Here is a 23131-nt window from a genome sequence, read left to right on the forward strand (position 1 = left end):
CAGAATGGATTTTGCAGGATGAGAAATTGGGTGTATGGCCCATTGGATTCTCCAATGGGTAGCAAAAAGGACTGAAAATACCCTCAAATGTAGCTGTATTAGTTTGAAGGGTTTGATTTTTTTTTTTTTTTTCTTCCAGTCAGTTTCCCCTTCCTTAGTTATTACACTAGAGATCCAGGCAGAAGGAAATCCTTCTCCAACAGGAGGGTGGGAGAATCCATTGATACCTCTGCAGCACTTGCTAGAGATGCCTTACAGGCACTGTGTGAAGTGTTTAGAGGAGAAAGCTCTCTTTAATAGGCAATTTTCTGAAATTCTAGAAAGCGGTTTTGGTACCTGATGACCAAACTGGTGCCACAGGGCATCACACACCGCGATGTGCCCAGTGTGGAGAGCCTCACCTCACCACTGCCGTGGGGCTCAGCCACCAGCAGCCTCTGCAAACCAGATGGGCAGAGCATTTCATACCCCAGCAGTGGTTCTCCTGCACATCAAAGACACAGGCAGTGAAAGGAGAATTGATTCCAACCCAAAGAAACCAGAAATGAGCAGTAAATAAAGACCAAGCGATCGCCCTGCCAGGTGGCTTCTGCGTGGCACAGGTTTATAGTTAGCAATGCGGTTTGTTTTATTAGTTATAAATAAAGTACAAAAAGTCCACCAAAAGTGAATCTAAGCATTTACACAATTTCTAATGTCTTTCCATTTCTTCAATGCACTATTGCTTTAATATTAATAATAAATATTTTTCTAGCTTTCTTCTATAAAATAGTCTATGTAGCAAAATGTTGCACAGCACAACAGAACAGCAGTAGGAATACAAAAATGTGGGTGATCCTTTCACCTGCCCGGGTCATTAAAGGAGAGGGGGTTTTGTTTACTCGCTCCTTGTTTGGCTTATCCCTCTTACAGTGACTTTGGGGGGGAGGACAACCAACCCCCTGTCCCCACACAGCTCAAAATCACAGCTCCAGGCTACAGGGGAGGAGTGTTACAGAGCAGCAAGGTAAAAAACACAGACAGGTTTAAAACCTGGGGTAAGGCAAAGTCAACAAAGCAGCGCAGCACCCTGAAGGGACAGAGAGAAAAAATTAAGGTACTGTGATTTTGTGCCTTTCTAACCCAACTGAGAATTTCATCCAAAGCCTTTCTGTGGGGAGGATGGCTACTGGCTGAGCACATGCATCAAAACCCCACTTCTGACTGTACACAGCTAAATGACTGCACTGACCAAGCATGGTTATGGCTTAAAGCTTAAAATGTTATCAAAGGTTCTCTAACCTTCTGGCAAAGCTGGAACTCGTGATACTCAGGAGCCTTTGGGGAAAGGGCAACTCATTGCAAGAGCAGCACAGCCATGGCAGGATGAGGATGCTTGGCCATGTCATTTTGGGGCTGACCCCTTTCCTGGGGGAAGGAGGGCTCTGGGGCGGGTCCCAGCTCTACACTGGATTAAAAAGCTCCAGATTGAGGCTCCCTCCTGTACAGGAGGGATGAAGCCAGCTGGTCAAGATCAGAGTTAAGTGCTTCTGCTCCATGCATGGGTCAGAGCTGAGTTATAGCCAGTGCCCATGGCAGGCGTTGCAAAGAGATGGCAAATGGATCCCGTGTCCATCCCAACCACTCTCAGCTGGACGTGGTGTCACAGGATCACAGAATCGTTCGGGCTGGAAGGGATCCTAAAGCTCATCTCGTTCCACCTCCTGCCAATGGGCAGGACACCTTCCACTATCCCAGGTTGCTCCAAGCCCCATCCAGCCTGGCCATAAACACTTCCAGGGATCCAGGAGCAGCCATAGCTTCTCTGGGAAACCTGTGCCAGGGCCTTCCTAGTCTCTGGGTAAAGAAGTCAACCCCTAAAAACTGCATTGAATCCCTCAGTTCTGTTGCCTCCAAGCTCAGGCTCGCCTTATTGCCTCCTTCACCCCAGCTGGGTGCACACACAGAAGGTGAAAAGAGCCAAACCGAGCACTGACAGACGCCAAAAATTACAGAGCCACCACACCTGGGCTTCCTTCCTGGGCTTTTGACACAATTTGCAGAGTCTTGCACTAAAGGCATGCATTATCCTTTGCAGTGGGGGCCTGCTGAGTGTTATTCCAGGGTCACACAAGCAGCAGCAGCAGCAGCAGCAGCAGCATCACCAGAGGAGTCAGGGACAGGGCAGTACCAAGAAACAACCAAAACATTCTGGGTTATGCAGAGCGTCGTTAACCGCCTTCAATGCGCAAGGACACAAGTGAAAGGATCACCAGAGTTTGATTATGAGTGCAAATAATATTCATATATATGTGCTAAACACAGTCACTATATTGCAGTTTTCCACTATGTCACAGCATACAGAATCAAAGGTTTGCATTTTTATGGAATGTATCCAAGGTAACAGCACCACAGTAATACAGTTTGTAATCACACACCCTGATTTTTTTTCTCTTTTTTTTTTTTTTTGTTTTTGTTTTTGACAAGATAAGCATTACCCCCCACATCCCCTGTTTAATTTTATTTTAAGTACCGATGCATGCAAAGCATTCCATTCCCAGAAACAATGCAAAAATGAGGTAATAGGAGTAATAAAAAAAATTAGTAGTAATTTCTAAATAAATAAATTATAATTAAAAATGCAAAAAAACAACTATAAAAATAATTAAATTAGAACCCACAATATCTACAAGTTAGTCATAAATTATGATTGTTAAATATAAGGCATTTAAACTCACAAAACCCTGTAAACTATTGATGTTTTGTTTCTAGATTGTTGTTGTTGATGATGTTTGTTTTGTTTTGTTTTTAAACTCATCCTAACTCGCAACCTACTTGTACAAATTATTTAAACGCAAAGGAACCTGACACACTGATACAACTCCAGACACTGTAAATTCGCACGCACCTTGGGATCAGTCACTCACACGAGACCATGGGAGTTTGGTGCTTTTCTTCATCAAAGGTTTGTTTGTTTTTTTGTTTGGTTGGTTTTGGTTTTTTTTTTTTTTTCAGTTTGATCAATTTTTTTTTTTTTTAAAAACTGTGCTTGTTTATTAGGCAAATAGTAACACTTTCTCATAGGCTTTAAAAGAAAACACACGGTCCAGAAGCGTTCCTCATTCCCTCCCCACCCAGTGGGGGTATCAATCCCCCTGTTAGTCTCCCTGCTTCTCCCCTACAGGTCACACCTGGGCAGACCAAACCTGTGCAGTATTTTACCACCAAAGCCTTGCTTTGCTTGTCATGGTATTAGTATTATTAGTATTATTTGTAATGCTGCTTCAATGCTGGTAGAGCAAGATCCATAGGTATCCATGGGCCACTCCTTGACCCATGGACATCAGGGCTGGGACCACCACATTCCCCAGGAAGCCGTCACTTTTGCTGGGTGGCAAACGTGTCATAAAGTCATGGAATGGCTTGGGTTGGGAGGGACCTTAAAGCTCATCTCGTTCCAAACCCCTACCGTGGGCAGGGACACCTTCCACTAGACCAGGTCACTCCAGATGCCATCCTGCCTGGCCTTAAACACTTCCAGGGCTCTCTGGGCAACCTGTGCCAGGGCCTGCCCACCCTCACATCCAAGAACTTCTGCCTTATGTCTTCCCTATATGTCACCATTTTTCCCCTTCCACTCCCTCCCACCTGCTTTGGCACACAACGAGAGAGGCTCCTGCACCCTCACATGGGGGCTTCCCTCCTCTCTCCTTTCTCACTGGGGAAAAAAGGAAATCTCTGTGTACCTCTGAGGTTGGTGTTTCCCAGTTACAGCTCATGAGAATCTTGCAGTTTCTCAGATAATAGTTTATGACTGAATCTACTTGGGAGAGCATTTCTCTCCAGAGAAACATATGCTTAGGGGAGACAGAAATCATTCCCACCACACCAGCATTTTCAATAGATTATGTTTCTAATTCCCCTGCTGCTTCTCTGCAGCTCCTTTCTCCCTTAGTATGAAAGGGAAAAAAAAAAAAAAAGAAAAAAAAAAAAAAAAGGAAAACTACAGGTTTTGGTTATGAATGTCAGTTTTCCCGAGGATTTTCCGCCCAATCCCTGCGGTTGTCATGCTGAGGTCTTTTTTTTTTTTTTTTTCAGGGGGAGCACAGATCACAGCAGCTCACTCCTTTGGGTATTACCTCCTAATTCTGTTTTGAGTGTTAATGTGATTAAGTTTCATTTTAACAACCACTGATTACTCCATGTGGATGCGTCCTGAAACATGCACACAAGCCCACGTGGGCGCGGGTGCGCACGCTTTGGGGCAGGGTCACGGCCCAGCAGCCGGGCTCCCAAAAAGTGGCAGCCCCACCTCCACCCTGCCTTCCCCTCCCGCGCCCAAGGGCTCATGGTCTCAGCAGTGTCTTGTCAACATCGAGTTTTCTTCTGTCCCCTTATCAAGAGATGCTCTGGCGATGGGAGGAGAGTCAACATTTTGCACCTCTCAGCGCCTCTCCGGCGTTGTTACACCCCAAAGAACAGCGGCAGGCGCCGACTCCCGTAACCATCACTTTGGAGCAGTGCTGGCAAAGCCAACCAGCCACACAGCTCACAGAAGAAAGCATCACGGACAATTGCAATCATATAGACAGAACTTCCTTGGATTTTGATATGACAAGCTACTTTGTTAAAATACAGAAAGCAAAGAAACAGCATCTACTCAAATACTGTGCCGCTACAGAAAGTGTCCAGCACCAGCAGACAAGCAGGAACGAAGCTTTTCCCTATTGCTTCGTTCATTTTATCCCCAATTTTTATTTTTATTAAGCTTCTCTAAATTTGCAACACACTGTAAATGCAAGGGAAAGAAGCACACGCGGCTGAGGCAAAGAGCACAAACCCTTCTGACTGTAAACAGGATTTTGCTTTTCCTCCTCTTTCCCCCACCCCAAGGATGGAGATGTTTGACCTCTTTATTTCCCCCTCTGCAATGTATTAATCAGGCACCAAAATAAGGAATCTATGAAAAAATATTTGGTGCAAATTAGGTAACAGCAACATGTCCACCACAAGATGAGTAGGGCATCAAACACAACATTTCTTAAGCTAACATGCTCCAGCTGCCATCCATAGAAATAGCTAAAGGACCCCTAACATGTTTCTACATATTTGAGAGGTATATATACAATCCCCATGAAAAGCAGGATTGACAGGCCGGACTACCACAACTAGTTCCTTCATATTCAACACTAAAATCTTCTGCAGCACGGGGTCTCTGAGCTCCGGGAATGCCAGCTCCCTTTCACTGGGCCTGTATCCTGCGTATATGTGCAACATCTCCTACTGCTAGATATTGTATCACCTCCTCCTCCTCCTCACTACCGTGCCTGCAGACTTCCCCTCTCAATCAAATGGCTCAGAAGGCAAAAAATTTCGCTGCAAGGGTTTATGGCCATACGACCTGGTAAGGAAAATGGTGTGTCCAGCTAGTCTTTTCAGCTGTCCGAGCCGAGCTGTGTTTCAATGTCCACCCTGCAGATCGGGCACTTCTTGCTGGTGGCCAGCCACTGGTCCACGCACACTTGGTGAAAGAGATGCATACAGGGCAACCGCCTGCAGAGAGAAAAACACCGCTGTTAGGATGGAGGAGGTCCAAGGGACCAAGAAGAGCTGAAAAACAGCATCTGGGGCTGCTCCGAACATGGGAAGCACTGCTGTGGTGACACCATTGCCACCAAGGCCCTGCAGCCTTTCCCAGCCATGCCAGTTCACACAGGGCAGTGGGCTGGAGATAGTGTCCTCCTTGGCCTATTAGAAGCCCCCACACCATCCTGAATTGAGTTGTTCCAGTTATTAATTTTGCTGGCTGCTAATTCTTAAGATTTCAGGAGCAAGGTTATACTCCAAAGCCTCTTAGCTCTTCATGGTTGTGTCACATTAGCAGTCAGGTGGGCCCACACCATTCCTACCTGGGCGTCCCCAGGGAAGGTGGTCATGTTTCACCCACATCACCTCTGCCATCATCACATTTCACCCCTGTGGTACAGGGGAACCTTGAACCACAAGAACCGACAGCAAAAGGATCAGGACTTTACTTGGCAATTTAAGCATGAGAAGCAGACCTGGGTACTTGTCACCTGCAGTCCCTTCAGCCATGATAGTTCAACCCCTTGCAATTTCTTATCCCTATCTTCTGTCACAAGCAGAGATTTGACCCAGTGAACAGCCTGGGGTGTCTGTTAGAGACAACTGGAGCTCTGTTGGCTGGGGATGGTTCTCTGTGACCATGCGGGCAGAGTAATCCTACTTATTCTACAATAAAGCAGCTGTGTCTTGGACACAAGCCCAACTTGCCTGGACTTCACACCAACACTGCTTTTTATCATACTTTGGTCATCTGTCAGGCACAGGTGTTGATGACCCCAGGCTCCAGATGGTTGTCAGAGATCAGTCTAACCTACCCTTCTCTGACACTTCGGCACCTGGCCAGCTGGCACAGCCTGGGATCAGATGATCCAAACACAGGAAGCACTATAAAAGCTGCTGCAGGGCTCTTCCTGCCTACAGGCCATACCAATGTCCATCTGCAAAGCATTTGGGTTCCCAGACCCCGCAACAGCCCAGGTGAGTTTCTCAAGGACAAGAACAGAGACAACCCCGCCAGTGCACAGCTACATTAATCCAAATAAACACAACTCAGATGGCATGGAGAGGCAGAGGAGGGGATGGAAGGATCTCACCTGACGTCCTCTCCATCTTCAAGCATGGACAGACAGATTGTGCATTTCTCGTCGGTATCTGACTCCTCGCCATCGTCTTGCTCAGCTTTGCCTTCCTGTGGTCTTCTCTGCAGCAAAATTAAAAACATTTGGTTAGACCTTGCCCTTCTAATGCTCTCCCAAGCCTGAGCAGTTGCAGGAAGAAAAATAATGAGATCTCCATCTATGAGCCAGATCCTCCAGCTCAGGGAAGCCAGCCCAGCCAAAACAGCCAGCGAGATGAGTGTGCCACCAACATGCTGCAGGTTGGCATGTCTCCTCCTGAGGCTGGTGGCAGTGAAGCTGTTGGCAATACCCCAAGGAGCAGCTGTCCTCTGCTGCCCTAATACAGGCCCCCACCACTTCCTTGCAGTGGGGATGGCCCCATGGTCTCCTTTGCTGGAGGCTTCTCCTTGGGGAGACCCCAAACCTCATGGTGCCACCACTGCCAGGAAGGACAACCACTGTGCCCCATGCCAGCTTGGCCACTGGCCCAGTCCCATGCCGCACCACAGGGCAGTGCTTAGCCTGTCAGCTCTCCCTTCTTCTCTTTCCCCACGCATCCATTCCTATTCATATCCTTTTCCTGGGTTCACTGGAGATGCGATGGGAGACAAGTGCAGCAGGAGTTACCTCACTTCCAACGTGGGCAGTGCAGCATCCCTACCCTCCAGCCGGGAGTGACCAACACCAGAAATCACTACCCAGACAAGCATTCTTCCCAATTTCTACTCAGCACAACCCAAAAATTAGCCCATTTCCTCATGGGTGGGAGGTCAGCTCCGACAGAGGAGACACCCCTTGTGAAGCCAGGGGAGAGCAAGGCCCCCCAGGCCGCGGAGCCGCCGCCGCCCTCACGGCGGGCGCGGGGCAGCGCCGCTTGCATGCAGAACGGGGCGGGTTTGCATGCACGAAGCCCCCTTGGTGGTGTGCACTTTCTTACCAGGTGCGGACAGGGGGGAAATTGCACCCGCTGGGTGGGAGAAGGTTGAGACCCTTTTGAAAATTTGGCCCGCAGCTTCCTAGCCTAGAAGTGAGAAACAGGCAGCTGAGCTACGCCACCGCTTCCGCCCCACCCGGGAGCCCCGCAAGATATCAAAGCACCCGTGCTGGGCTGTTCCTCCCCCGCCGTGGGGCATGGTTTGCTTGATGGTGCCAGTCTGCCAACCCTGAGGATTGTGACCCTTCCTTCTGCCTGCTCCGTGCCCGCAGCCCCTGGCCGACTGAGAGGGGCTGGCAGCCGTGCCGTGTTTTGGGGCACTCACCTTCTTGTACTTGTGGGGGAAGGTGAATCTCTCGATGGTGTTCTGGACGGCGCCCCGGCTCACGCTGCCCAGCCTGTCCTCCAGCTGCAGCAGCTCCTGCGGCACAGGAACATCAGGAAAGTGCCGTCCCCACTGCTCCCAAGGCACCAGCTCCCACCACACAACCATACCTGCTGGCAACCAAGGCTCACTCCTGTCCTCCTCTCAGTGGGAATGGCCATCAAACCCAAATCAGCCATGCTGTAATGATGGATCTGATCCCTGGCACTTGGGATAATAACTAAGAGCTCGAGGCAAAGAGCTGGATGTCCAATATTTCACAAATTAGGATGGGATTTGAGCTTCATCTGACAGGCTGGGAAACAAAACCCCATAGGTCTGGAGCACTTTGCTCACAAATGAAAGGAGCCAGAGTCAACCCAAGCCAGATCCAGGCACCTTGGAGTAAACCATCTTTAACTAAATTTAACCCCATCACTTCCCAGTTATTACTGAAATAGATTAAAGACTCATTGCAACCGCCGCACCACAAAAAACAGTCTTACAGCTTTATACCAGAGCTTGCATAAATTCACAGCTCTTTAAAAATTAAGAATTCCAGTCTCCAGATACGTACTTCATAGCTCTCCCGCACAGCGGATGTGTGCCTGCTTGGGTTCAGTCCCTGAAGAGCAAGCAGCTGAAGCTGAGGGTAAGGGTAATTTCTGATTTCATGAACAACCTGAAAAAAGTGAGGGAGAAAAATAAAGCCACCTGTATAGCTGCCTACAGAAAACCCTTGTGTGTAAATCTAACGCTTTAAAATTTCAAATTGAAAGAGTAGATTGACACTTTCACCAATTTAAGCCTTTTGATAACAAAAAAATTAGGTTTTATCTAATACATTTCCTATAAATGATACGTAAGAACATGCACTCCTTCCAAATAAACTGTTATAATAATTCCTGTATCATCCATAACATTGTGGTTCCAAGCTCCCAACATGGATTAGATTACAATGAAATTTTATTTCATTTAAATGGGTGGATTTCTGTTCTTTTTTTTTTTTTTTTTTAAGGCTAGCTTTATTACACAGGTGTCAGGGTCTGACACAGCACAAGGGTAAAACACCCTCATGGGATTTCTGGGATGTTTTAAGGATTAGCAGTGCTTGGCGTGACTTAGCTGCAAATACAGCACCCAGCCAGCCTGTCTTCTCATCAATCCCACCTCCACCTGTGCAAGAGGTCATGCAAAACCTTTACAGGTGGCATCAAAGCTGGTGTAGAGAGCAACGACTTGAGGAGGGATGGTCTTTGGGGCTGACTCCAGGGAAGGCAGTCACCCACTGCCAATCCTTCTGCATACAAAAAATCCTGGGAGACCACAGTTCCTTCCAGGATTAATATTAATGTTAACTACTGAGTCTCTTGCATCCTGCCCATGTTTTGCAGACCAGCTTGTGAACGTGGTGCTGCAAGCAACGGACCGAATTCTTCCAGAACAGCTGAGCTTTTCTTTTCTTTCTCTAATCCAGTGCAGTGATGCAACATTATCTTTTCAGACGCTCCCTCCCACGGCCGGAGATAAGTGGGATTTGCAGAAGACAGGTGATCGAAAGATAGCAGCCTTTATTTTGACTGCTTTCTGTCAGACAATGCATAAAACATTTCCCAGTAAAAGCGTTCCACTTACCACCTGGGTTGAGGATGTGCTTCTGGGGAAGTGGTGCATCCGAGGTGTAGCCAAGTAATGCTGATAGGGCTGGGGCACCGGCCGGACCTGGAACTGGGCGTGAGTCAGCCCCGCGTCGACGCTGAGGTCCCTGTGGGCAGCAGGAGGGAGACGTGGCTCTGAGTGTGCCCGCCTGTGCTCGTGGACGGCAGCACGCCAGACCACGCTCACAGGGCAATCTCCCTGCTGAGCTCTGGGCTGCTCCTCAGCCTGGGAACACGGCACGGCTTGGAAGGGAGTTTCCTCCAGTCTGGGGAATCGCCCACCGGGCCACCGTGAAGGAGTGAGGGGTTGTTTCTACGCCAGGTAGCGTTTGAGTTATTTGGGGTCAAGAGCTGCGCAGATGCGCCCTGCTAATTTCAGAGCAAGAGCGTTTTGGTGGCTCAAAAGATTACCCAGGCTCAGCAAATCAACCTGGTTAGACCAGGACCTTCCTGTGCTGCCAGTGCTGCAAACCATTACAGTTTGCCTTGAATGTTTTGCAGGAATACAGTTAATTACTCAAGGGACTCAAAAATGGTAGCTTTTAGAAGCTTCTGGTAGCTTTTAGAAGCTAGATGGGCACTCTCTGTGGGTTTTTTGGTGTGCCTGTGCTCTCCTTAGAGGTCTACCAGCCCAGATCATGGCAGGACTTGGGGAGTCAAAGGACACTATGCCTTGCCTGAATCCAGCCTCAGGGTGGTGAGGGCTTGAGGTGTGAGGGGGGTGAGGCCCCAGCACAGGTTGCTCAAAGAAGCTGTGGCTGCCCCATCCTTGGAAGTGTCCAAGGCCAGGCTGGACAGGGCTTGGAGCAAGCTGGGATAGTGGAAGGTGTCCCTGCCCATGGCAGGAGGTGGAAGATGATCTTTGAGGTCCTGTCCAACCCAAACCATTCTGGAATTCTATGATTATATGAACTCCAGAACTGTGATTTGTGCAAAAAATATTTTAAGGTTTTAAGAAATGTCTGGATGAAGCTGCTGGAGTAAAGGGTGAAACAAAACTGAAGCGCCAACACCAACGGAGCAAGACATCCCTGATGGCCCTGCTTGCCTGAACACAGCCTGGCCCAGGCGAGCAGAGATGGAGCTCGGCTTGGTGAATCTGAGCACTGTTATCCTCCACAAAACTAACCCAGATCAATCCCCGGACTTGTCATAACCAAGATGCCATCAAACATCACAGCTCTGCTCAATCCAACACACAGAGACAAACTAAAACCCCACCACCACCACACCATTTGGAGGAAATGGGAGGAGGCCTATGCTGCATCTCCATCTCTAATCCAATTAGCTGATTCCCATTCTCTCCAGCCTAAGAGTCACTCAGCAAATGAGTCCTTTGAACATCATTCACTTTATCATCATAACAAAATCCATTGCTCTAATAACAATTGTCCTCACATTTCCCAAAGAAAAGCTAATTAGAGCACAAGGGTGGCTTCCCATTTCAGCCTCCAGCTTCTCCTCCCCTTCACAGGGGACAGCAATAAGGCATACCACACCTTCTTAGGAGCAGCCCAGATGTGTCCTCCAGCAGCTGTGAAACTGCTTTCACCAACCAGAAGATGGGGACCTGAAGGGACAGTAGATGCAGAAATCCTTCATCCAGAACAGCCTGTGCACCAGGCAGCAGCACCAGTGCTCTAGAACTCCCTAATACTTGCATCAAGCTGGATGCAATGATCCTCATGGGTTCCTTCCAACTCAGGATATTCTGTAATTCTATGATTCTGAGTTGAGGAGAGGGACTACCTTTGCTGACCCTGTGTTAGCCATGTGCTAGACAGACAAAACCTGGCAGAGGATGAAACACAGCAGGCAACTGGCAGGAACACAACCAGGGTGAGAATCCACTGGTCTTGGCACTTTCCAGCTCCTGTGTCCCAGTTTTGGATATTTACCCAATTGCTTAAGGTTGTTCCCAGGTTGATGGAGGGCTCAACTGGAAATCAAGAGGCTTTGGCTCCATTCCCAGCCCTGCCACCTTCTTGATGCATTACCTTGATCCACTTCCTCTCTGCCTTCCCATGTTCCCTGTCTATGAAGTGGATGTGGTAATTCACTGAGTCCTTTGAGATCAGGGACTGAAAACATCTCTCAAAGGTGAATGGTCATGATTAAATTGCACGGGTAATTGCAGTAACAGGACTGCTGAACTGTGTGTGCATCTAGAGACTTAAAATCAGACGCTGAGGTTCCTGAAGTGATGCTTTGGGTCTACAGATGTGTCCAAAGAAGAGCACAGCACAGAGCAGTGTTCTCCCAGGGTTTGGGGCTGAAGAAGCAGAGCACACCTGCTGAAGGAGACTGGAACTAACCCTCACTTTCTAGCCCATGCTACAGGAGCAAGTGTACAGCATCTTGATGCTCAGGTGCACGGTCCAGGATGCTTGTGGTAAACAGGCTGCCAACAACCAAGGAGTGAAGAATAAGACACCAGATAAAACAGGCAGGATGGTCATCACTACATGTGTGTGCAGAAGATGATTTAAGGAACCAAATGGGAGTTTGTTTATTCTTCACCAGAAGGTTTCAGTTGGGTTGGGCTGCCTGAGACAGCCTCAGATCTTTCTTCCATCCCCACTTCCACCCCCTGTGGCAGCACCCACCACGTACAGCCTCCAAGAAAACACTGCTGTTGCTGCTCATCCAGGGGTAACACATTAGAGGGGAGTTTTTATATTTGTCACTGGGCAAAACTGTACGTGTGCCCCAAGGGAAAGTGAGTCACCCAAACATATGCTCACTGTGTATGGTTTCTGTCACCCCCATTCCTTGGGTTTTGTAAGGCTATGGAGCAACAGAGGGGGAAAAAAGGAGGGAGGGGGAAGGCACTTAGTGGTGCTTTATCAGATACTTCTAATGATCATAATTAAGCACTCTGAGCTGAAAGAGAGGCAGAAAGAATCGCTCTATCCAGATGGTACATGAGCTGCTTTGCAAACCAATCCGAAAAATGTCATCCCCACCACATTCAGCCCACAGGAGTGCCAATAATGGGAACACCTGAGAAGAAAATTGCAGAAGGATGTGGTCATATTTTAGATTGTGTATTATGCACTGAAGGGGGAAAAAAAAGCAACAACCCTGGTTTTCATTTGCAGAGTGGAGTGCTCAGATGTTAGGAAATGCCATCATTAAGACTTCCTCTGCCATTTTATTCCAGTCCTCTTGTGCAAATACATTGCGATTGTCTTTAATTACAAGTTCACATGCTATTTTTTCCATTCAGTGCACAGAATGGACTTTGCCCAGCTTACAAGCAGCTACTCAGGAGAATGTTTGTATTTTCTCATTCTTTTGACCAGGTTACCATACTTTATTAACTGTTCAAGGGCTCTCAACCTGCTCTGAAAATGAAATGAACAATTTCTTGCAAAACTTTTCCAGGGTATTGAACACTGCAGTTGGAGAATGATGAACAAATCTCCATTTCATACCACCCTGCATGGCAGGGTAGCATGGTGCTCCCTAATTTGGACCACAGAAAATATTATGGCCACTGGGTTTTGAGTGCCTGAAGGACAGCAAAAGGTCTAGTTCAGGCAGACAGTGGTCTACAGGAAAAAAACACTCTCTGTGCCCTACAGCACAAAGAGCAACTAGGGAGAATTAATGCTTGGCTTCTCTCTAAATCTGTAGGTGAAAAGTTATGAACAACAACAATGGAATGTGCCTAAAGCAGGGCAATGGAGCTGGGGAAGGCTCTGGAGCACAAGTCTGATGAAGAGCAACTCAGGGAGCTGGGAAAGGGGCTCAGCCTGGAGAAAGGAGGCTCAGGGGGGACCTTGTGGCTCTGCACGACTCCCTGACAGGAGGGGACAGCCAGGGGGGGAACAGAATCTGCTCCCAGGGAACGGGGACGGGAGGTGAGGGAATGGCCTCAAGTTCTGCCAGGGGAAGTTTAGATTGCCTATTAGGGAAAATTTCTTCACCCAAGGAGCTGTCCAGCCCTGGCACAAGTGCCCAGGGCAACGCTGGAGTCCCCACTCCTGGAGGGATTTAAAAGCCATGTGGATGTGGCACTTGAGGACATGGGTCAGTGGTAGCCTTGGCTGTGCTGGGGAATGCTTGGTCTCCATGGTCTTGGAAGGCTTTTCCAACCTAAATTATTCAAAGATCCGTTTATATAGGAAGCTTTCACACTCTCACAGACCTTTCAGAGATGACTTTTCCCATCGCACACTCCCCACACTGTAACCACTGAGCTGACTCATTAGCTTTCTTCAAAGCCCTGATCCCTGATGGCATTCCCCAAAACCTGCAGCCTTCCCAGGACTTCTTAAACACCTCACTGGATGCAGCAGTGAAATGGGGATCACTTACCAGTCCGTGCCCTCTGCCAAATACCTGGGCTGGGGGCCCATGGGTTGTGGAGTCTGCAGTTGGTGGCTGAAGTCGAAGCTGGGGTGTAGGCGGTGAGGCTGGACAGACATGCGCTCTTGGGCCCGCCTGCGGGGAGGAGAGCAGCAACAGGGAGGGTCAGACACGAGTGGGCACTGGAATTCCTGCCAAGAACCCGTGGGCAAACCCCAAAGGCTGGGCTTGTGGACAAGTGTCCAAAGCTAAGCACTCCAGGCGGGTGTAAGGGATGATGGGAAGAGGAACCCAGGGCCGTCGTTCCCTCGCAGCCATCATGCAGCAACCCACTCTCAGGCCCTGTGGCACCCACAAATGCTCAGTTTGCAGGAGATGCTATTTGCTGGCAACGTGCAGAGAAGAAGGGGAAGCCAAACAACTTCTCAGCAGCTTTGTGCAGTTCGCACTATTTCCTTTTTTGCTGCAGTCAGCCCCATAAACAACACACAAAGTAAAAGGTGCCCCTGCTCCAGCCATGATCCATCATCATAAAGAAGCTGCAGGTTGTCTTGTCTCCCATGCCATCCATAAACTCCTGGGGAACCTCATTCATAACCAGATTACTCATGAGTGACTGAAAGCAGAATTTACTCTCACTGGCTTTTGCCAGCATTTCTTTGGATGATGGACAGACCAGGCTGGGTTCCAGGTCCTTCTCCCTCTGCTCTGCTGCCATTGCAGGCAGGGAAAAGAAAGTGCTAGAAAATACAGCAAGGTTTTTCTTGGGATTTGAGTCTCATGATTATTGCTTATTTGAACTACTCAGGGGAAGAGCGTGTGTTGCTGGATCAGTGTCCACATTTGGCAAGAGACAGGGTGGATGCACAAGCAGGATTTGCATTACAGACAGGCTCCCACCCTTTTGCTTCCTGACCGGTGGAACCATCTCAAAGAAAATCTTCAGGAAAAAACTGGGGCAAATGGAGCAGGGGACTGCCAGCTAAATAACTTTTCATGCAGCCTCAGTTCAGAGGCTTCACTCTTAAAGGCATAACCTATATTCCCATTACTGGGACCGCCTGCCCCACACCTGTAAGGTGCACACCTGACATCCTGCTCCATTGCAGCTTTCAGAGACAAGCACTGGGACTGTGCAAGAGGTTCCTGCCTTCTTCCACACTACAGCCCACTTGCAAATACAACACTGACAGCATTTACCAAAGCAGATTCTGCATGGAATTGTGCTCTGTGCTTTTATTTGAATTCAGCTTATGACTAAGAAATAAACACTTGTATCATTGGTTTCTCAGCCCAGAACATACTTGCTACCCAGTTATTAGCTAATCATTAAATCCACCTAAAATCCAGTTTATACATAACAAAACAATGATGAGAAGAACACACAATTTTCAGACAGAAAGGACATGGCAAGAAAGGATTTTCTATCCATAGCATTCTTTCCAAATGAAGCATCATTGCAAAGTCTCATCCTCTGATTCTTGATCCATGGGTACAACCCACAAATAGCTTCCATATGTTTCCAAAAAAAATCACTCCTCTCTCGAGAAACACAATCAAGACAAGGCCAGGCATCCATTTCCATCTCTGCTGAGTTACAGCAATTGTCTCTGCGTTAGTCAGCTCAGTGTGGATTTAGGATGCTCTCGGTGACGGAGCGTGCTGCAGGTCAGCGGCATCATTCCCTCACAGAGACGGAAAGCCTGCCAAACCCTGAGCAGCACGACCTCCATGTGTATAACCTGATGAGGCAGGTGGGGCACAGCCTCTTGCATGGTTTTGAAACAGCAGCCACGAGGATGCAGCTCATGCATGCAGGGACAGGAAAGGTCCCCAGCAACACCAGCATGATTCTCCTAGGAGTGATAATAATGGGACACACCAGATGAGCACAGTAGGGATCCCCACAGGAAGGGCACACCTTCAGGTGCAGCCTGCCCTGCAGCCTCCCTTCTGGTGGACGCATTTTCAGTGCGCACAGGTGAGCTCGAGAAGAAAACCCAACCCCGCCAGCGCGGCTGCGGCTCCACAGGCGACGTGAGGTTGGCGCGGCTTCTCCACATCCTTTGGGAAGAGCGGGATCCCCTTACCTGGGATGGGGCATGAGCCGGCGGTGCTGCGCCTCGAGGAGCTGCTGCTGGAGGAGGTATTGCTGGTGTAGCGCCTGAGGTAGGAAGGAGGGCCCGGCGACGTCCTGGAAGGGCAGGGCGGGCACCGGCGCCAGGGGCTGGTGCAGGGCGCCGCTGTGCTGGTGCGCGGGGGCCATGTGGGGAGCCAGCCCCGGCTGCGGCTGCACCGCGTGAGGCAGGGCGAAGTCGGCCGAGAGCTGAGGCTGGGGACCCAGGTGGAAATGCCGGCAGGAGGTAGCATGGGGATGCTGAGACCTTTGAAAGGGAGCACCTGGAAGAGAAGAGCACAGCGGTCACGGGGGCCGGCGGCGGGCAGGGCAGACCAGCGCCGCGGTCGCCCACCCAGGAAAAGGGTCGGGCAAACGGCTGTTGCTCTCCACTTGCAGAAGGTTTATTAAAAAAACCACAAATAAAAGAGAACAAGTTAAAAGCTGATTGCAAGGAAAAGTGCTGGTTTTGACTAATGGTATTTCTTATCCAAGAAAACATTGGAGCCAAAACGTAGATTTGGGTTCAAAGTCCTGTTTTGTCTCCAAGTTGAAGTGTGTACTGATGGAAACTGCTTTGAGCTTGTTTTGGCTTTCCTATCTTAAACAGAAAAAGAACAAAAGTCTTAATAGAGCCTTTGGAGATAGAAAAAGGAGTGATGGTTTTAAACAAAAAGAGAGGAGATTCAGCCTAGATAGGAGGAAGACATTTTTTGTGCTGAGGGTGGTGAGGCCCTGGCACAGATTGCCCAAAAAAGACATGGATGTGCCCTCCTTGGAAGTGTTTGAGGCCAGGTTAGATGAGGTTTGGAGCAACTTTGTCTAGTGAGAAATGTCCCTGCCCATGGCAGTGGGGCTGAACTAGATGACCTTTAAAGGTCCTTTCCAACCCTAACCATTCTGTGATGTAGGCTCAAACACTCTAGAAAAGGAAATAAACAACAAAACATGTCTTCTAAAATATTTGGGTTTTGGATATTATCTCACAGAAGTTTTGAACGTTTTCTCTGAATTGCAGACTTTTCCTGCAAGTCATTTCATTGCCTCTCTAAAACTGTCTCATAGGCAAGGAAATAATCTCTGCTCTAAAAAATTGCCTCACACTGACTTCAGGAAATGAGTGAGACAACTTCCACCTCTGAGAGTAGGGATGAAGGCCCTGTGTGTTTGTTGAGATCCTCCAACAACTCATGACCTGCATGCAGGGAGAGAGCAGCTGCTGGAAACACAACATGGACTGCTATGAGACCAGTCATGAAGCTGATGGGAATGAGGAAGAAATGAGGTGTGAAAGATATCCATAGTGGAGGCGTTTTGCAAAACATCTGGCACTGGCTTGCACTTTGCTCAAGATCCTTGCTTGGACAGGCCCTTGGCCCAGTCCAGCATGTTAATTCCTACATTCCTGGATCGTTTACAGGCATCATGCAAAACTTTTGGCTCTTCAGCTGGGGAAAGAGTCAATTCAGAAATTAAGGATGGGACTCGAGTGAGGCTATTAGAGATGTGTCTTGCTGAGGATCAGCCCCAGGATGGGACACTTGCCTTTTTGCAGTGTTTTGAACACCCCATCTTCCTCTTTCTATTTTAATCTTTGTGAATGGTACAAAACATCCCAGAACAGCAGCACCAAGAGACGCTATTTCATCCCAAAGCACAAGCATGTACATCATGTCTTCTTCACCCAGATCCCTTCTGCTCACATCTCCCTGGCAGGCAGGGCCAGTCCATCACAGCAGCTCAGGGAGTCCTGAGCAAGCCAGATGCCAGCAGGAGAAACAACAGGAGAGGGCCTATCAGAAATGGATGGTTTGCAAAACTGTGCATAATTACACACAGCATCTCTTAAATGCAAACTAATCCTCCACAGTGCCCCTCTGAGAGAGAGCAGGTTACACAATATGTGCCACCCACAGCAGTGCTTCCTGAGGTGATAATTTCCCCTGCTGTCAGATAACAGCATGATTCGACCACGATATTAATTAAAACTAGAGGTGGTGGGATCAGACCTGCTGCTCCTCAATGACAGCGCTGCAAACCCAGGCCAAAGAGCCATTCATATATACCCTGTTCCCCTGCGGGTTGTATTTGCTCCTGACAGCCTGGCCCAAATTCACCACAAAGAGGTAAAGGCTGAGTAATGAAATGGGGATCCTGCACTTCCCTGGCCCATTGCTGAAGGGAATTGTGAGGAGAAGCTTCTTGGCTGCTGTGAGTGCTTGGTACTTGCCAGGGAACTCGCGGGAATTGCTCAGCCTCTGATGGCCATGTGCTCTCCCAGTGGAGAACTGCTGCAGCAGGTCACGGGTGAACCACTGTGCACCCCCAGGCCTTCACAGGGCCTGGAGACAAGGTGTGAGAGCGGGTGAAAGTGCTAAATCCCCTGCACACACTAACACACCAGCCTGTGCCGCCACGCTGAGTTCAGCTGTATTCCAGACAAAAATGTCTTGGGGCGATACCAGACAGTGAAACGCAGGGAGATCCCCCCACATCTCCTGGGACACATTCTCTAGCACGTAAGTAAAGCAGAGAAAGCCTGTCTCTCATCTCCTGTGACTCTCTTGTCTCTCAGTGCCTGGTGCAACCTCAGCCAGTGATTTCCAGCTTTTACTGAGTCATGGGAACCCTTAATTCAGTTAAATGTGTGGCGGGCCTTTGATGCCAGAGCCATGGTGAACTAGGGAGCGCAGGTGGGCAGATTAGCTGGCCATGTTTTTGACTTGGATTTTGCCTCTCATACAAAGACAGTCCTTGAGAGGAGCTCAGTCATACTTTCCCAAGGTCCAGAACACACAAACTTTATCTGTAGTATGTGTGCAGGAAGATACACAAAGGTAATGTATCAGAAGGCAAAAGCCTAACTCATTTTGTTTTGGTACAAAGTAAATTAGCCTTATCTTTAGGAACTAATTAATTAAATAAAGCATTTTTCAGTATTTTTTGCTAGTACCTACTGGTGCAGTGATGCATTTCTCTTCATAGGAGTAACACCATCAAGATGTGACTGAGACCATATGATTAAATAAAACCCATCAATTTGTCTTAACATAACACATTACCCTATGTAGTAATTGTTCATTCTCTTCAACTAATCCAATTGCTGATGAGGATTTTTACAGCAAAGCAAAGACTTTGGGGAATACTTCAGCAATCCTATGCTTATTAGCAGTTATCCAATTACACTGCTGGCATAACCAATCCAGTCTGCAAAACAAAGAGCCAGTCCTCACTAAGCAGGGTGCTGGGGAGCCCCAGAATGTCCTGGCAAACAAGTAACAGCTCAAAACAGAACACTACACTTTTAAAATTAGTTATTTTTGAGTTTATCGTCTCCTGCTTGTTGCCTCTAGATGCAAACAGCCCTGGTGGGGATGGCTTTCCCAGTCCACATTTTGGTCTCATGTACATAAGGTAAATACAGTGTCAGCCTGCAAACATGAGCTGGGCATCCTTGTCCAGGTAATTCACCACAATCAACACCAAAAGCAGGCACTTATCCCTTTGAATTCCACAGAGGTTCACACATTAGCAGTGTCAGAGAATCACAGGATTGTTAAGGATGGAAAAGTTCTCTAAGATCAGCAAGTTCATTAACCCAGAGTCATCGTGTTCAACCCTTGCCCCCAGGTGCCACATTCACACAACTACTGAACACTTCCAGAAGTGGGGACTCCACCACTTCCCTGAATGCCTCTTCCAAAGCCAGACCACACTTTCTGTGAAGAATCTTTTCCCAATATTCAACCTAAACTTCTCCTGGGAAAGCTCGAGGCCATTTCCTCTCATCCTGTCCCTTGTTCCTGGGGAGCAGAGCCTGACCCCCACCTGGCTGCCCCCTGCTTTCAGAGAGTTGTGGAGACCCAGAAGGTCTGTTACTGATTACTTTGCTGGCACAAAGTCTTCTCCCTCTGTTCCAAGGCACAAGTGTGGTCCTAGATCACATTTGCATTGACACCAACAAGCATAGCCATTGCCCATAAGACACTTCAAGAAAATTGAATTCACTGATTTAATCTGCTTTTTGCTTGGATAGCAATGTATGCCACAGCAGAGACTAATCCATGACTAAAACCGAGTCCTGATACCACGTTCCAGCTTTTGTTTTCACTCCCCACTGCAAGGGCAGAGCTGACATTTTCATTAGCCAAGCTTTGGGGACATATCCACAGCAAAGGCAATGAGGATGTGGAGTGTGCCTATCATGCTCCAGAGCCACTAACTGCATCCTCCACGATCTTTATTCCCCATCACCTGTCCACTAGTGCCCACATGAAGGCAATGTTGCTCCAGAATCAGCAAGGCAGAGACTTTTCTCTCAGCCTAATGAACTCAAGTTTCGGTCGTCACACCATAGAAGGATTCTCCTCCTCCATTGGGATACTTTGATTTAGCAGGAAGAGAGATTAGCCAGATCTTGGATGCTTTTACGGCTTACCCTCCATGTCCAAACACTTGCCTTCTTCAGCCCAGAAGACAATCACAAAATCCCAGAATTAAAGTTGGAAAGACCACTAGAGATCATCTAGTCCAATCCTCCTGCTCAAGCAGGGCCCCTATAACACGTTACTCAGGATTTTGTCCAGTTTTTTCATATCTCCAGGGAAGATTTTCAGGGAAGTCTACAGAGGCAATGCAGTCCTCACCATTCCTAGAGAGGCTTTTGACCAAGGCCAGCCTGGAAACACCTTTTGCTGTGCCCAGCCTGCTGGCTGGGATGAGAGGGCCAGCCCCCTGTGTGAGGCTCACTGGCATGCTCCTGGTGCCTAGAGTAATTCCAGTTGATCCTGTCTGGAGCTGTGAAGAACTGATTTACCTGGGATCACTGTCAGGCTGCCCACCAGCCAAAAACCATTTTGTTGTCCTGATGGTACTTCCTTTCATTTAAATACTGTTGCTGTAGCAGATGATGACAGCTCAGAGCAACATCAGATCAGCAGCTCTGAGATGAGCGATTTATCACATCTGTGTCAGCAAAGCAGGTGACTTGCTCCAGTTTTGGGTAGTTTTCCTTTCACAGGTTGAGGCCAAATGTCCTCAAAATGCCCCCAGATGCCCACACACCCACCTAAGCTCCCAGCTTGGACAGCCCTTCTTGCATTATGCTCAGCTAAACCATGGAGACAGCTAATGCCTGAATCAAGATAATCCAGGTCTAAAAGGTGTTTTGCAAGCCTCAAAATTTGTGATAACACATGGAGACCAAGAGAGGATCTGCTGGAGAAATCAATCATGTCTTGGGCAAGCCAGGCTATCTGTGGGGTGGGAAAAACAGCTGGGTGGTTTTCTGGCGTAACTGGGGACAAGTCTGACCCAAAAGAGCCTGTGGCATTTTGTGATGGTGTAGGACCATATGGCCAGGGATGCCTTTGGATGACCACCACCAACATCTCCCTGTCTTGTGTAATGCTCTGCTGGTTGGTGTTTCCAGTCCCCCTCAGCTTCTTTGATCACATCCTGAAGCCAAGTTCAGCACCAGGGATCAACGGGTGGAGAATCAGTATTTGGGTGATTCCTGCCACTGACAGAACATGAGTGTGGATCTGTGGCTGCTCCATCTGGCCTGGCTCTCCTCTGCTGCTGTGAAGCTGCAGCTTCACACTGTGATGCTGAAAACCTGCTGTGGGGCTGGTCTGTGTGACATCCCACTGCTCTGGGCCTCTACAGCCTGCAGTACGCCCCACAGATACTCAGTTCTGCAATCACACAATCACAGAATGGTTTGGGCTGGAACAGGTCTCTGAAGGTCATCTAGTTCCAATCCCCTGCCATGGATAGGGACATCTTCCAGTATCCCAGGTTGTTCCAAGCCCTGTCCAGCCTGGCCTTGGACACCGCCAGGGATGGGGCCCCCATAGATTCTCTGTGCAACCTGTGCCAGGGCCTCACCACCCTCACTGGAAAGACTTGCCTAATATCTAATCTAAACCTACTTTTTTTCAATCTGAAGCCATTCCCTCTCGTCCTGTCACACCAGGCTCTTGCCCCATCTTTCCTGTAGGTTCCCTTCAGGAACTGGAAGGGAATGAGGTCACAATGAGGTCATTCTGAAGCCTTCTTATTTCCAGGCTGAACAATCCCAATTCTCTCAGCTTTTACTCATAGCAGAGGTGGACCATCCCTCTGATAATCTTGGTGGCCTTCTCTGGACTGGCTCCAACAAGTCCCTGTCCTTCCTGTGCTGGGGACCCCAGAGCTGGAGGCAGCTCCCACCTGAGTGTGGCAGAGAGGCACAATCACCTCCTTGATGCCGCAGCCTCACAGAATCATTTAGCACCACAGAATACAATAATAGAATCATTTGGGTTGGAAAAGCCCTCTCAGATCATCAAGTCCAACCCAGAACTGCCAATCCCACTGCCAAACCACATCCCCCACCTGCACTGCGAAGAAAATCCTCCACAAGCCCACGGGGAAAGCTGCTGTACAGCAATTTTAGAAGCACCCAAAACACGCAGCTGGAAGCTGGCATCACAGCCTTCAGCCTCAGACTGAGGAAGGTACAAATTCGTTTTTAGGAAGCCAGCAGATGATGCAGGCCTGTGGACAGCTGAACCTGCTCGGCTGCTCGCTGCTGTGCCATTTCCACCCTTTGCTCTCGCAGGCGTCGAGCGTGGCGGAAACCCGCAGGGAAACTCAGCACATCCTCCTCACCGCCTCTTTCTCACTTCCACGGCTGCTGCTTTTTTTTAATTTTTTTTTCTTTTTCTCCCTCTCTTCTACAGTTATATTTATTGTTTCCATACATTATCCAAAGCAGCTGGGACATTTTTTCATTTACAGAAATGCTCCCGTTTCCTTTGCACCCCCAGGTGAACCCTGAGAATTATAAATTTTGTCAGGTTGGTGACACTGAGTCACAGAAATACACTGGTCTGGTCCTAGGTGTTTCTGCCACTGGGGATTCTCCTTTAGCATCAGTCAGGGTTTGACTACATCTAGGCACATGCATATTTATCCACCCAGCAGTATTTCAGCCAGAAGGGCTCAAGGGATCTGTGTGCTCGTTCAACACTGACCCATCTCTGAGATGCAAAGCCTCTGGGTAATCCCTGCAGCGAG

At 48.5% G+C, this 23131-nt stretch overlaps 1 protein-coding gene and 1 long non-coding RNA gene across 2 annotated transcripts; both read right to left on the reverse strand.

Annotated features, from left to right (window-relative positions):
- Window positions 1-610: 610 nt before the first annotated feature.
- On the reverse strand, window positions 611-3475 carry LOC128782213 (uncharacterized). The gene is made up of 2 exons (XR_008428702.1): window positions 1282-3475; window positions 611-1069 (listed from the first exon to the last, which is right to left on the reverse strand). It is a non-coding gene; the product is annotated as an uncharacterized LOC128782213 (long non-coding RNA).
- Window positions 3476-4564: 1089 nt separating this feature from the next.
- On the reverse strand, window positions 4565-22652 carry ARK2C (arkadia (RNF111) C-terminal like ring finger ubiquitin ligase 2C). Its single transcript, XM_053931332.1, has 10 exons — window positions 22626-22652; window positions 22003-22084; window positions 16044-16353; window positions 13963-14088; window positions 9617-9746; window positions 8559-8663; window positions 7943-8038; window positions 7621-7704; window positions 6660-6766; window positions 4565-5532 (listed from the first exon to the last, which is right to left on the reverse strand). Exons 1-10 carry the CDS (start codon window positions 22650-22652, stop codon window positions 5415-5417), a joined length of 1185 nt encoding a protein of 394 aa, XP_053787307.1. The 3' UTR covers window positions 4565-5414.
- Window positions 22653-23131: the final 479 nt, after the last annotated feature.

The sequence above is a fragment of the Vidua chalybeata genome, chromosome Z (assembly GCF_026979565.1).
Source record: "Vidua chalybeata isolate OUT-0048 chromosome Z, bVidCha1 merged haplotype, whole genome shotgun sequence".
Classification (NCBI taxonomy): Eukaryota; Metazoa; Chordata; class Aves; order Passeriformes; family Viduidae; genus Vidua; species Vidua chalybeata.

Bases quoted from the DNA above. Each gene is read 5' to 3' on its own strand.
- ARK2C (XM_053931332.1), bottom strand. From the start codon at position 22,652: ATGGCACAGCAGCGAGCAGCCGAGCAG. The intron at 14,089-16,043 runs GTAAGGGGATCC...TCCTCCCCGCAG, and splicing joins CGGCTCATGCCCCATCCCAG to GCGGGCCCAAGAGCGCATGT. The intron at 5,533-6,659 runs GTGAGATCCTTC...TTCTCTCTGCAG, and splicing joins GAAGATGGAGAGGACGTCAG to GCGGTTGCCCTGTATGCATC.